The following is a 14,024-nucleotide window of genomic DNA, read 5'->3' on the forward strand; positions in this document are numbered from 1 at the left end:
TCGACATGCCCTCCAGTCCCAGTTTGCGGATTCCCCCCCGCGAATCCTCCCATTTCCCATCAAGACTTTTGTAACTACATTGGGTCGAACCAAGATGGTTTCCCTTGCGTATGGATATCTTCTCACCAAAATCCATGCGGACCCGCTGACACGTCTCCGTGGAAAATGGGAGGAGGATGTAGGCCTTATGGGTGAGGAGGACTGGGCTCTTGCTCTGGAATACCCCGCCACGGTCACCAAGTCCCTCAGATACCAACAGATTCAATTTTTCATTCTACATAGGACATATATGACTCCAGCTAGACTGGCCTCTTTTGGGACTGGCAGATCTGGTCTCTGCCCTAAGTGCGAGGCGGATATGGGAACATTTTGGCATATGGTGTGGGATTGTCCAAGGCTGAGGGTGTTCTGGTCGGGGGTTAGATCGGTGCTGGAGAGTACGGGAGTGACTGGCGGACTGCTTACCCCACAGTTCTGCATTTTGGGGATAGGAGGCTCTACTTCTGAGACTGGCCCAGTTGATCTGTATGCTCGCAATGTATGTGCCTTGGCTAAGGTGTGCATTGCGAGACTATGGATGGCCCCTAGCGGTCCTTTAGTCTCTGCGTTCAAGACCTTGGTTAATGACACAATACTTAAGGAAAGATATATTTATATGAAGCAGAACGCATCGGCCAAGTTTGAAAGAATTTGGTCTCGCTGGCTGGAATCTCCCCACTCCCACCTAGTCCCTTGATCATAATTGATACCGAAGAGCTATTGTGCCACTGATCTGATCTAATATATAATGATGTATATCTAGAGGGCTGACAGCGTAGCTCTGCGGGCTTGCCTTAATACATATGCGACTGATAAGGTCCTAGTTCAGATGACATTACGTCCTTCTTATGTTTCTTATTTCTCTTTCTTTTTCTTTTCTTTTTACGTACCCTTATGTGGGTTAGTTTAAGGGTAAAAATAAAAAAATCGATATGTTGATTCATATATTGGATGCAGATGTTGCAAGTGCAGACGGGCTGACAAAATGTATGGTAAAGAAGATGCGATTAATGTGATGATGCGATATGCTGATGATATGCAATGTCTGTAACTCAATCTACATATTATTGAATAAAAATTACTTTATTAAAAAAAAAAAAAAGATGCTGTCTTAAGATATATATAAAACAGGCCCAAAAAGGCATTAGTCTACTGGTTTCTAGAGTCAACGCTATGTCGATTTCTGCTTGACGTGTCCTGTGGAACATGCAATGGACAGGTGATGCCGACTTAAGAGGCATATGGAAGGTTTACCTTACAAGGCTGAGGATTATGTGGAGAAGGGATCTCGGACCTGGTCTCCACAGCTATGACTGGTAATTCTGATCTTTTGCTTTATATTCCCGCACAGCCTAGGAAAGCACGACATTATCAAATGCAGTCCTTTTGATCACAAAGAAACAAGAAAGTCCGAGGTGCGTCCTTTCTTGCCAGAGGCAGGGGCAGAGGAAAGAAGCTGCACAACACAGCTAGTTCCCAGGAACAGAAGTCCTCCCCGGCCTCTACAAAATCCACCGCATGTCGCTGGGGCTCCACAGGCGGAGCTAGGCCCGGTGGGGGCACGTCTTCGTAATTTCAGCCACAAGTGGGTTCACTCCCTGTTGGATCCCTGGGCAATATTGTGTCTCAGGGATACAAGCTGGACTTTGAGGAGATGCCCCCTCAACGACGGCCCTGCCGGCTTCCCCCCACGAGAGGGAAATAGTGTTAACTGCAATTCACAAATTGTATCTTCAACAGGTGGTGGTCAAGGTTCCCCTCCTTCAACAAGGAGGGGGTAATTATTCAACCATGTTGTAGTCCTGAAACCGGACGGTTTGGTCAGACCCATATTGAATTTAAAATCCCTGAACATATACCTGAAAGGGTTCAAGTTCAAAATGGAATCGCTAAGAGCGGTCATAGCAAGCCTGAAAGGGGGAGATTTTATGGTGTCTCTGGACATAAAGGATGCATACCTTCATGTCCCCGTTTATCCACCTCATCAGGCGTACCTCAGATTTGCGGTACAGGATTGTCATTACCAATTTCAGATGTTGCTGTTTGGTCTCTCCACGGCCCCGAGAATCTTCACCAAGGTAATGGCAGAAATGATGGTGCTCCTGCGGAAGCAAGGTGTCACAATTATCCCGTACTGGGACGATCTCCTCATAAAAGCGAGATCAAGAGAGCAGTTGCTGAACAGCGTATCACTTTCTCTGGAAGTGTAACGACAACACGGCTGGATTCTAAATATTCCAAAGTAGTAGTTGGTTCCTACGGCTCATCTGCCTTTCCTAGGCATGATTCTAGACAAAAGGGTTTATCTCCCGATAGAGAGAGCTCAGGAGCTCATGACACTGGTCAGGAACCTATTAAAACCAAAACAGGTGTCAGTGCATCACTGCACTCGAGTTCTGGGAAGGATGGTGGCATCATACGAGGCCATTCCCTTCGGCAGGTTCCATGCGAGGACCTTTCAATGGGACTTACTGGACAAGTGGTCCGGATCACATCTTCAGATGCATCAGTTAATCACCCTATCCCCCAGGGCCAGGGTGTCTCTCCTGTGGTGGCTGCAGAGTGCTCATCTTCTCGAGGGCCGCAGATTCGGCATTCAGGACTGGATCCTGGTGACCACGGATGCAAGCCTCCGAGGGTGGGGAGCAGTCACACAGGGAAAAATGTTCCAAGCTCTGTGGGTAAGTCAGGAGACTTGCCTTCACATCAACATCCTGGAACTAAGGGCCGTATACAACGCCTTACGTCAAGCGGAGACCCTGCTTCGCGACCAACCGGTTCTGATTCAGTCAGAAACCACCAGAATTCTTCGCTGGGCGGAGAATCACGTAAGCGCACTGTCAGCAGTGTTCATCCCGGGAGTGGACAACTGGGAAGCAGACTTCCTCAGCAGACACGACCTCCACCCGGGAGAGTGGGGACTTCATCAAGAAGTCTTCACGCAGATTGCAAGTCGGTGGGAACTGCCACAGGCATCCCGCCTCAACAAAAAGCTACAAGGTATTGCGCCAGGTCATGAGACCCTCAGGCGATAGCTGTGGACGCACTGGTGACACCGTGGGTGTTCCAGTCGGTCTATTTATTTCTCTAACGTCCTAGTGGATGCTGGGGACTCCGTCAGGACCATGGGGGGATAGCGGGCTCCGCAGGAGACAGGGCACATCTAAAAAGCTTTTTAGGTCACATGGTGTGTACTGGCTCCTCCCCCCATGACCCTCCTCCAAGCCTCAGTTAGGTTTTTGTGCCCGTCCGAGAAGGGTGCAAACTGGATGGCTCTCTTAAGGAGCTGTTTAGTAAAGTTTTTTTTTAGGTTTCTAATCAGTGATTCCTGCTGGCGACAGGATCACTGCAACGAGGGACTTAGGGGAGAGACTTGCAACTCACCTGCGTGCAGGAGGATTGAAGTTTTAGGCTACTGGACACTGAGCTCCAGAGGGAGTCGGAACACAGGTCAGCCTGGGGTTCGTCCCGGAGCCGCGCCGCCGATCCCCCTTACAGACGCTGAAGAAAGACGGCGAAACGGAGGTCCGGAAACAGGCGGCAGAAGACTTCACAGTCTTCAGAGAGGTAGCGCACAGCACTGCAGCTGTGCGCCATTGTTGCTACACGGCTCACTGACACGGTCACGGAGGGTGCAGGGCGCTGCTGGGGGCGCCCTGGGCAGCAATATAAATACCTATTTGGCAAATAAATACATCACATATAGCCATTAAGGCTATATGTATGTATTTAACCCAGGCCAGTTTTCCTAATAACCGGGAGAAAAGCCCGCCGTGAAAGGGGCGGAGCTTATTCTCCTCAGCACTCAGCGCCATTTTCCTGACCAGCTCCGCTGGTGAGGAAGGCTCCCACTCTCCCCTGCACTACAGAAACAGGGTTAAAGAGAAGGGGGGCATAAATTGGCGATATAATTATATATTAAGAGCCCATATATAGAAACAACACCTTCTAGGGTTGTTATATACATTATGGCGCTTTTGGTGTGTGCTGGCAAACTCTCCCTCTGTCTCCCCAAAGGGCTAGTGGGTCCTGTCCTCTATCAGAGCATTCCCTGTATGTGTGTGCTGTAGGTCGGTACGTGTGTGTCGACATGTATGAGGAAAATGTTGGTGAGGAGACGGAGAAAATTGCCTGTAATGGTGATGTCACTCTCTAGGGAGTCGACACCAGAATGGATGGCTTACTTATGGAATTACGTGATAATGTCAACACGCTGCAAGCCGGTTGACGACATGAGACAGCCGGCGGACAAATTAGTATCGGTCCAGGCGTCTCAGACACCGTCAGGGGCTTGTAAAAACGCCCATTTACCTCAGTCGGTCGACAGACACTGACACGGACACTGACCCCAGTGTCGACGGTGAAGAAACAAACGTATTTTTCCTTTAGGGCCACAAGTTACATGTTAAGGGCAATGAAGGAGGTGTTACGTATTTCTGATACCACAAGTACCACAAATAAGGGTATTTTGTAGGGTGGGAAAAAACTACTTGTAGTTTTGCCTAAATCAGATAAATTAAATGAAGTGTGTGATGATACGTGGGGTTCCTCCGACAGAAAGTTATGGGCGGTATACCCTTTTTCCCGCCAGTAGTAAGGGCGAGTTGGAAAACACACCTTAGGGTGGACAAGGCGCTCACACGCTTATAAAAAACATGGCGTTACCGTTTCCAGATACGGCCGCCCTCAAGGAGCCAGCTGATAGGAAGCTGGAAAATATCATAACCGTATATACACACATACTGGTGTTATACTACGACCAGCAATCGCCTCAGCCTGGATGTGCAGCGCTGAGGGGGCTTGGTCGGATTTCCTGACTGAAAATTTTGATACCCTTGACAGGGACAGGATTTTATTGTCTATAGAGCATTTTAAGGATGCATTTCTATATATGTGTGATGCGCAGAGGCATATTTGCATTCTGGCATCAAGAGTAAATGTGATGTACATATCTGCCAGACGAAGACACGACAGTGGTCAGGTGAGGCAGATTCCAGACGGCATATGGAAGTATTGCCGTATAAAGGGGCGGTCCATTGGACCTGGTGGCCATGGCAACAGCTGAAAAATCCACCTTTTGTTACCCCGAGTCACATATTGGCAGAAAAGGACACAGTCTTTTCAGTCTCAGTCCTTTCGTCCCCATACGGGCAGGCGGGCGAAGGCCAGTCATATCTGCCCAGGGGGAGAGGAAAGGGAAGAAGACTGCAGCAAGCAGCTCATTCCCAGGAACAGAAGCTCCTCACGGCTTCTGCCAAGTCCGCAGCATAACGCTGGGGCCGTACAAGCGGACTCAGGTGCGGTAGGGGGTCATCTCAAGAGTTTCAGCAACACTCGCAAGGGAACTCCGGGATCTTACATGTAATATCCCAGGTGTACATTGGAAATTCGAGACGTCTCCCCCTCACACAATTCACAGGCTGTATTCCCAGCAGGTGATAATCAAAGTACCCTTCTTACAACAAGGAAGGGGGTAGTATTCCACACTATATTGTGGTACTGAAGCCAACCGGCTCGGTGAGATCTGAAATATTTGAACACTTACATACAAGCGTTCAAATCAAGATGGAGTCACTCGGAGCAGTGATAGCGAACCAGGAAGAAGGGGACGATATGATGTCACTGGATATCAGGGACGTTTACCTACAGGTCCAAATTTGCCCTTCTCACCAAGGGTACTTCAGGTTCCTGGTACAGAACTGTCACTATCAGTTCAGACGCTGCCGTTTGGATTGTCCACGGCGCCCCGGGTCTTTACCAAGGTAATGGCCGGAATGAGGATTTTTCTTAAAAGAAACATGGACGCTTTCCTGATAAGGGCAAGGTCCAGAGAACAGTTGGAGGTCGGAGTAGCACTATCTTAAGTAGTTCTACGACAGCACGAGTGGATTCTAAATATTCCAAAATCGCAGTTTTTTCCGACGACACGTCTACTGTTCCTAGGGAAGATTCTGGACACAGTCCAGAAAAACGTGTTTCTCCCAGTGGAGAAAACCAGGGAGTTATCCGAGCTAATCGGGATCCTCCTAAAACCAGGAAAAGTGTCAGTGCATCATTGCACAAGAGTCCTGGTAAAAATGGTGGCTTATTACGAAGCAATTCCATTCGGCAGATTTCCCGCAAGAACTCTTCAGTGGGATCTGCTGGACAAATGGTCCGGATCGCATCCTCAGATGCATCAGCGGATAACCCTATATCCAAGGAAAAGGGTGTCTCTCCTGTGGTGATTACAGAGTGCTCATCTTCTAGAGGGCCGCAGATTCGGCATTCAGGATTGGATGCCGGTGACCACGGAGGCCAGCCTGAGAGGCTGGGGAACAGTCACACAGGGAAAAAATTTCCAGGGAAGTGTGATTAAGTCTGGAGAATTCTCTCCGCATAAATAAGCTTAGAGCAAATTTATAATGCTCTAAACTTAGCTAGACCTCTGCTTCAAGGTCAGCCGGTATTGATCCAGTGGGATAACATCACGGCAGTCGCCCACGTAAACAGAAGGGCGGCACAAGAAGCAGGAGGGCAGTGAAAACTGCAAGGATTTTTCGCTAGGCGGAAAATCATGTGATAGCACTGTCAGCAGTGTTCTTTCCGGGAGTGGACGACTGGGAAGCAGACTTCCTCAGCAGGCATGACCTCCACCCGGGAGAGTGGAAACTTCATAGGGAAGTTTTTCAACATGATTGTGGACCGTTGGCAAAGACCAAAGGTGGACATGATGGCGTCCCGCCCGAACAAAAAACGGGACAGGTATTCCGCCAGGTCATGAGACCTTCAGGCGATAGCTGTGGATGTTCTGGTAACACCGTGGGTGTACCAGTCTGTGTATGTGTTCCCTCCTCTGTTTCTCATAACCAGGGTATTGAGAATTATAAGACATAGAGGAGTATGAACTATACTAGTGGCTCCGGATTGGCCAAGAGGGACTTGGTACCCGGAACTTCAAGAAATGCTCACAGAGGACTAAGGGCCTGGGGAGCTAAAAAGGGACTTGATTCAGCAAGTACCATGTCTATTCCAAGACTTACCGCGGCTGCGTTTGACGGCATGGCGGTTGAATGCCGGATCCTGAGGGGAAAAGGCATTCCATAAGAGGTCATACCTACCTTGGTCACAGCCAGGAAGGAGGTGACCGCACAACGTCATCACCACATGTGGTGAAAATATGTTGCGTGGGTGAGGCCAGGAAGGCTCCACGACGGAAATTCAACTAGGTCGATTTCTACACTTCCTGAAAACAGGAGTGTTTTGGACCTCAAATTGGGGTTCATTAACATTTAAATTTCGGCCCTGTAGATTTTCTTACAGAAAGAATTGACTTCAGTTCCTGAAGTCCAGATTGTAAAGGATGTATTACATATACAGTTTTTTTGTGCCCCTAGGGGCACCGTGAGATCTCAACATAGTGTTGGGATTTCTTAAAATCATATTGGTTTGAACCGCTCAAATCTGTGGATTTGAAATATCTCACATGGAAAGTGACCATGCTGTTGACAAATATCTCACATGGGAAGTGACCATGTTGTTAGCCCTGGCCTCGGCCAGGCGATTGTCAGAATGGGCGGCTTTGTTTTACAAAAGCCCATATTAAAATTTTCCATTTGAACAGGACAGAACTGGGACTCGTCTCCAGTTTCTTCATAAAGGGGTGTCAGCGTTTTCACCTGAAACAACCTCTTGTGGTGCCTGGGGCTACTAGGGACTAGGAGGACTCCAAGTTACTAGACGTGGTCAGGGCCCTAAAAATATATATATATATATATATATATATATATAGTTAGGACGGCTGGAGTCAGAAAGTCTGACTTGCTGTTTATACTGTATACACCCAACAAGCTGGGTGCTCATGCTTCTAAGCAGTCTATTGCACGCTGGATTTGTAGTACAATTCAGCTTGCACATTCTGTGGCAGGCCTGCCACAGACGAAATATGTAGATGCCCATTCCACAAGGAAGGTGGGCTCATCCTGGGCGGCTGCCCGAGGAGTCTCGGCATTACAACTTTGCCGAGCAGCTACGTGGTCAGGGGAGAACACGTTTGTAAAATTTTACAAATTTTGATACTCTGGCTAAGGAGGACCTGGAGTTCTCTCATTCGGTGCTGCAGAGTCATCCGCACTCTCCCGCCCGTTTGGGAGCTTTGGTATAATCCCCATGGTCCTGACGGAGTCCCCAGCATCCACTAGGACGTTAGAGAAAATAAGAATTTACTTACCGATAATTCTATTTCTCGTAGTCCGTAGTGGATGCTGGGCGCCCATCCCAAGTGCGGATTGTCTGCAATGCTTGTACATAGTTATTGTTACAAAAATCGGGTTATTACTATTGTTGTGAGCCATCTTTTCGGAGGCTACTTCGTTTTGTTATCATACTGTTAACTGGGTTCAGATCACAAGTTGTACGGTGTGATTGGTGTGGCTGGTATGAGTCTTACCCGGGATTCAAGATCCTTCCTTATTGTGTACGCTCGTCCGGGCACAGTACCTAACTGAGGCTTGGAGGAGGGTCATGGGGGGAGGAGCCAGTACACACCATGTGACCTAAAAAGCTTTTTAGATGTGCCCTGTCTCCTGCGGAGCCCGCTATCCCCCCATGGTCCTGACGGAGTCCCCAGCATCCACTACGGACTACGAGAAATAGAATTATCGGTAAGTAAATTCTTATTTTCCTCCTCTTCCTCTCATACCCAAGGTGCTGAGGATAATAAGAAAAAGAGGAGTGAGAACAATCCTCATTGTTCCAGATTGGCCACGAAGGACCTGGTATCCAGATCTGCAAGAAATGCTCACAGAGGACCCGTGGCCTCTTCCTCTAAGACAGGACCTGTTGCAACAGGGGCCCTGTCTGTTCCAAGACTTACCGCGGCTGCGTTAGACGGCATGGCGGTTGAACGCCGGATCCTAGCAGAAAAGGGCATTCCTGACGAGTTCATTCCTACGCGGATAAAGGCTAGGAAGGACGTGACAGCTAAACATTATCACCGTATATGGCGAAAATATGTTTCTTGGTGTGAGGCCAGGAATGCTCCTACAGAGGAATTCTAGCTGGGCCGTTTCCTTCACTTCCTACAGTCAGGAGTGAATTTGGGCCTAAAATTGGGTTCCATTAAGGTCCAGATTTCGGCCCTATCCATTTTCTTTAGAAAAGAGTTGGCTTCTCTACCAGAAGTTCAGACGTTTGTAAGGGAGTGCTGCATATTCAGCCTCCTTTTGTGCCTCCAGTGGCACCTTGGGATCTTAACGTGGTGTTAAGTTTCCTGAAATCACACTGGTTTGAACCACTTAAAATGGTGGAGTTAAAATATCTCACGTGGAAGGTGGTCATGCTATTAGCCTTGGCTTCGGCTAGGGGTGTGTCAGAATTAGCGGTTTTGTCACATAAAAGCCCCTGTCTGGTTTTCCATATGGATAGAGCAGAATTGCGGACCCGTCCACAATTTCTGTCAAAAGTGCTGTCACCTTTAATATGAACCAACCTATTGTGGTGCCTGTGGCTACTCGTGACTTGGAGGATTCCAAGTTACTGGATGTGGTCAGGGCTTTGAAGGTTTATGTAGCCAGAACGGCTAGAGTCAGGAAAACGGGGTCACTGTTTCTCCTGTATGCTTCCAACAAGCTGGGTGCTCCTGCTTCAAAGCAAACTATCGCTCGCTGGATCTGTAACACGATTCAGCAGGCTCATTCTGCAGCTGGATTGCCGCTGCCAAAATCAGTGAAAGCCCATTCCACAAGGAAGGTGGGCTCTTCTTGGGCGGCTGCCCGAGGGGTCTCGGCATTACAACTTTGCCGAGCTGCTACTTGGTCAGGTTCAAACACTTTTGCAAAGTTCTACAGGTTTGATACCCTGGCGGAGGAGGACCTAGAGTTTGCTCAATCGGTGCTGCAGAGTCATCCGCACTCTCCCGCCCGTTTGGGAGCTTTGGTATAATCCCCATGGTCCTTACGGAGTCCCCAGCATCCACTAGGACGTTAGAGAAAATAAGATTTTACTTACCGGTAAATCTATTTCTCGTAGTCCGTAGTGGATGCTGGGCGCCCGTCCCAAGTGCGGACTTTTTCTGCAATACTTGTATATAGTTATTGCTGCAATAAGGGCTATGTTATTGTTGCATCAGGGTTGACCTGTTGCTCTGTTGTTGTTCATACTGTTGACTGGGTATGTTTATCACAAGTTATACGGTGTGATTGGTGTGGCTGGTATGAGTCTTGCCCTGGATTTCCAAAATCCTTTCCTTGTACTGTCAGCTCTTCCGGGCACAGTTTCTCTAACTGAGGTCTGGAGGAGGGACATAGAGGGAGGAGCCAGAGCACACCAGAATCTAAATTCTTTCTTAAAGTGCCCATGTCTCCTGCGGAGCCTGTCTATTCCCCATGGTCCTTACGGAGTCCCCAGCATCCACTACGGACTATGAGAAATAGATTTACCGGTAAGTAAAATCTTATTTTTTACTTTATTTTCTGATAAACTATTTGGCCAAACACTAAATAAATGTCATATATTATTAGCAGAGCCCGCCACTCATTCTGCACCATGGTGGGGTCCGCCTTAGGCTCTAGCAGCGCCCCCTTGTGGCCATATATAATTATTAATGGGATTGTGTGTAGCTAGCAGTACGGAGCAGAGAGATAGTGAGTACAAGGTGTCTCCTGACCATAATACACGTGTGCACTCCCTGCAGACATCAGTTCCAGCCTCGCTCCCCCTCCGCTGGACCAGAATCTGCCGGTGCAGGAGCGGCTGTGGTACCTGCAGGCCACGTTACAGCAGACACGTCCCCCTGAGGAGCAGAGCACCGTCATCATGTATAACTTCATCGAGCAGTACAAGACTCTCCTGCTGGGCTGCAGGGTCTCAGTCGCTGGACACTTCCAGGACCCAAAGGTTCGGCCGCCTATTTACATATGACATAATATAAGATGAGCTGTCCCGGCGTTTCTGGCCGCCCGCAGTGCTCTGTGCCGGGTGATTGCTGGGGCAGATGCTGCTGCGGGTCAGGGCTGGATCTGCGTGTCGCCTGCATACATACATACAGCGCCCTCTCTATATGGTGTGAGTCTGCACATTAGGCCTGGCTGCTGAGTGGGTCCAGTATGGCTGCACACATGTATACGTCTGGTAATCAGACTCTGTATCCGTTAACCTGTGTAAATACCAAATTGCTTTCTAACAAATATTAAAAATGCCTGCTCTAATATATATTGTAGACGCCTGCACATCTTATTACCATGTGCCATGAATGTGCGCTATACATCGCAAAACACTACATCCCATAAGAGAAAACAATACACCCACACATTATCTGAGTTCCAACGCTCATTGATGTATATATTTGTTATTAAAAGGATATGTATTCAATATATCACAATGTACAGTATATATATAGTTACATGGTTACAACTCATACAGTAAGCAGTTAATACATACAGTTACAGGCCAGCGATACAATTACCATATCTTTCTCATATAAATTCATCCCCCCATATCACTCTTTCTCTCTCTGTAAATAAATACAGGAACTGGGCAGACAGCATCTCCATCATCGTCTGGGACAAAACAGCAGCTAACTTCTGTGTGTCTCTGTAATGTGTTATCTAGTTTGGGGGGGGTGCACACATCTAGTCTAAGGGAGGGAACTTTCTAATTCATGATGAGTCACTGGTCTGTTTGTATGCTAAACAGGTTCAGCCTTGAAGACAACAAAAGGGGCTGGCCTAAGTTTCCTGTCCACCACCTGTTTGGAAATGTCTATTGTCCTAATAAGAGTGATTTTTGCTTTCATACATTTAATCATAACTACTTGTTGCAATGTCCTACAACTTTATAACAAGTATCAAATGAATCTATACATTAATCTGGTTGCTTTAATACCAAATAGGACAGGTCTATCTTGCTTCGTTCCAATAATACACATACATGAAATTACTTCATTATATAATTTTCAATCATTATGATGTCTGACGCTTGATATTATTATAATTATGTGCTGTATGAAATATGTGTCGAATCCATCTCTGTGGCATGTCCGTGTAAATGCGTATGTTACCATATATTGCTGTGCTCGCAGCGCGTATTTGCAAGCATAGCGATTTATATGTGTGGAGTCTGTATGTTCTTTCCATGTAATATTTTTGACTTCGACACCTGTCGCACTTCCTGCCTCCGGCCATTGGCACCAGTGTACATATGCAAAAGAATTGGACAGGTTCTTACAGTGGCACAAATAAACAAGATATTTCTAATATTACCCATTAGGGTCAAAAGTTCATCGATATTCTCGTAGTGTAGTCCATACATAGATTCAATTCCAATGGTAGATATGTGAAAAAAACACAATATATATACCAAATGTTCAAAAAGAGTCCTTCATTAGATACTTCAGTGTGCAACTTCCACCTGGGATCCTCCTAGACCAAACTATTCGTGGTGTGAGATGGCTTATTCGTACAGGTTCACCCTTTGTGTTGATGATAAAATGCCGCTTACATGCATGCTTACTTTCAAACACTCCGGACTACTCCTATAAAGGTTTCTTTTACCCTTTTATATTCCCAACCCATATGGTGCCAAGCATACACACTGAACTTTCCTTATGGTCAGTGCTCACTTTAAGCTTACGTTCAAAAGATGCTGGTCTTTCACATAAAGGTTTCTTTCCGTAGGTCACTGTATCCTTCTCATTCATTCCTTAAATACGCTTTATGCTCGGTTAAAGCAAAAAAACGAAGGAATTTATGAGAATGTATAAAATGTATTAATAATAAAATATTTCTTAAAAACTGACAGATATTGACAAAAAAAAACAGTGACCAAGATGTTCGATGGTAAAGCAAAAAAGGTGAGGGTACAGATGGAAAACCCGGGATATCTCACCGTTTTGCTGAACACTGATAATGATGTCCTGCAGATCTCACATGCTCCTCCAACGCGTTTCAACTTACAAATAAGTCTTTGTCAAGGTGCATGTGAGGGGCCATTTGACTCCCTTATATACCAAATACTGTAGGCCCACCCCTTCCTGGGTGGGACTTAGTTAATTAGACAGTGAACAAAATAAAAAAATATATCACAACCATTGTGCAGATGTGACGCAGGACAGGGCGCAAGTCTAACGCTCTACCAGCCGCCTAGCCCAGGGGTGCAGATCCAGCGATCCAGGATTTCTGATACACTTTATGGGCAATATATGCATATTGGGAACCTCTTGGTAAATGGGTGTTTGGCTGCACTCATCTGGCAGATCCTTATTCATATTATGGGCAGACTAGATGGGCCAAGTCACAATCTAAGTTTCTATATTCCCTCCGGCCTCCGTCTTGTACTTGCCGTGTTAGTACATAGCTCTTTGCCTCAAAGATTCAGTTTTTGCTACATTTGGAGTGAGCGTAGAGGTTATTTGCTATTGCTGTCCCTCTCTCAGTAGCTTCTTCCTTTCTCTATAGCCCATTGATAATGCAGCAGAATCATCTGGGCTTACATCTCGCTGGCCTCATGGACCCAAATCAGTGTTGTGGTGTTCTAGAGCAGTGCTGTGATTTCTGATGGTGTCCTTATCTCTCTGCTGTCTATGGCTCATCATCCATGCTCTTCATTCCACCCCTGATGACCTTCTTCCTGGACCCCTGGTATTGGATCTCCATACTCTGACATTCTCTTAGGTCTCTGTGACTTTGGCAGCCTCTTATGCAGTCACATATTAGTGAGCGCTAAGGGAGGTGTTTTAGCACCGGCAATATGACGGCTAAATTAATTAAATCATTCTGTGTCCCTTTGTTTTTTTGTTCCTACATTATAATACTAGTTTCCTGTTTGTGCCTAATTTGCCTGACACAGGAATGGACACTAATGCATGTGCAACTGTGATCCCGTATATAGCGGATGTGCGAGACTATGCTAGTGCCGTAGTCGCCTGGAAATGTATGTAGCTGCCCCCAAATGGTCCCTGACTGTCCATTTATTTGCAATTAAATCCTGACTGCGTACAACTTCGCAAA

The 14,024-nt window shown here is 46.9% G+C and overlaps 1 protein-coding gene across 3 annotated transcripts in view; it reads left to right on the forward strand.

Moving 5' to 3' along the window:
* The window catches only part of POLQ (DNA polymerase theta), a 196,432-nt gene that overhangs the window by 133,210 nt on the left and 49,198 nt on the right, over positions 1-14,024 (forward strand). For all 3 annotated transcript variants that reach the window (XM_063956839.1, XM_063956841.1, XM_063956840.1), the window contains one exon: positions 10,712-10,914. In XM_063956839.1, coding sequence (XP_063812909.1) covers positions 10,712-10,914 — 203 coding nt within the window. The remainder of the gene's footprint in view (positions 1-10,711; positions 10,915-14,024) is intronic.

This window comes from Pseudophryne corroboree, chromosome 2, assembly GCF_028390025.1.
Source record: "Pseudophryne corroboree isolate aPseCor3 chromosome 2, aPseCor3.hap2, whole genome shotgun sequence".
Taxonomy (NCBI): domain Eukaryota; kingdom Metazoa; phylum Chordata; class Amphibia; order Anura; family Myobatrachidae; genus Pseudophryne; species Pseudophryne corroboree.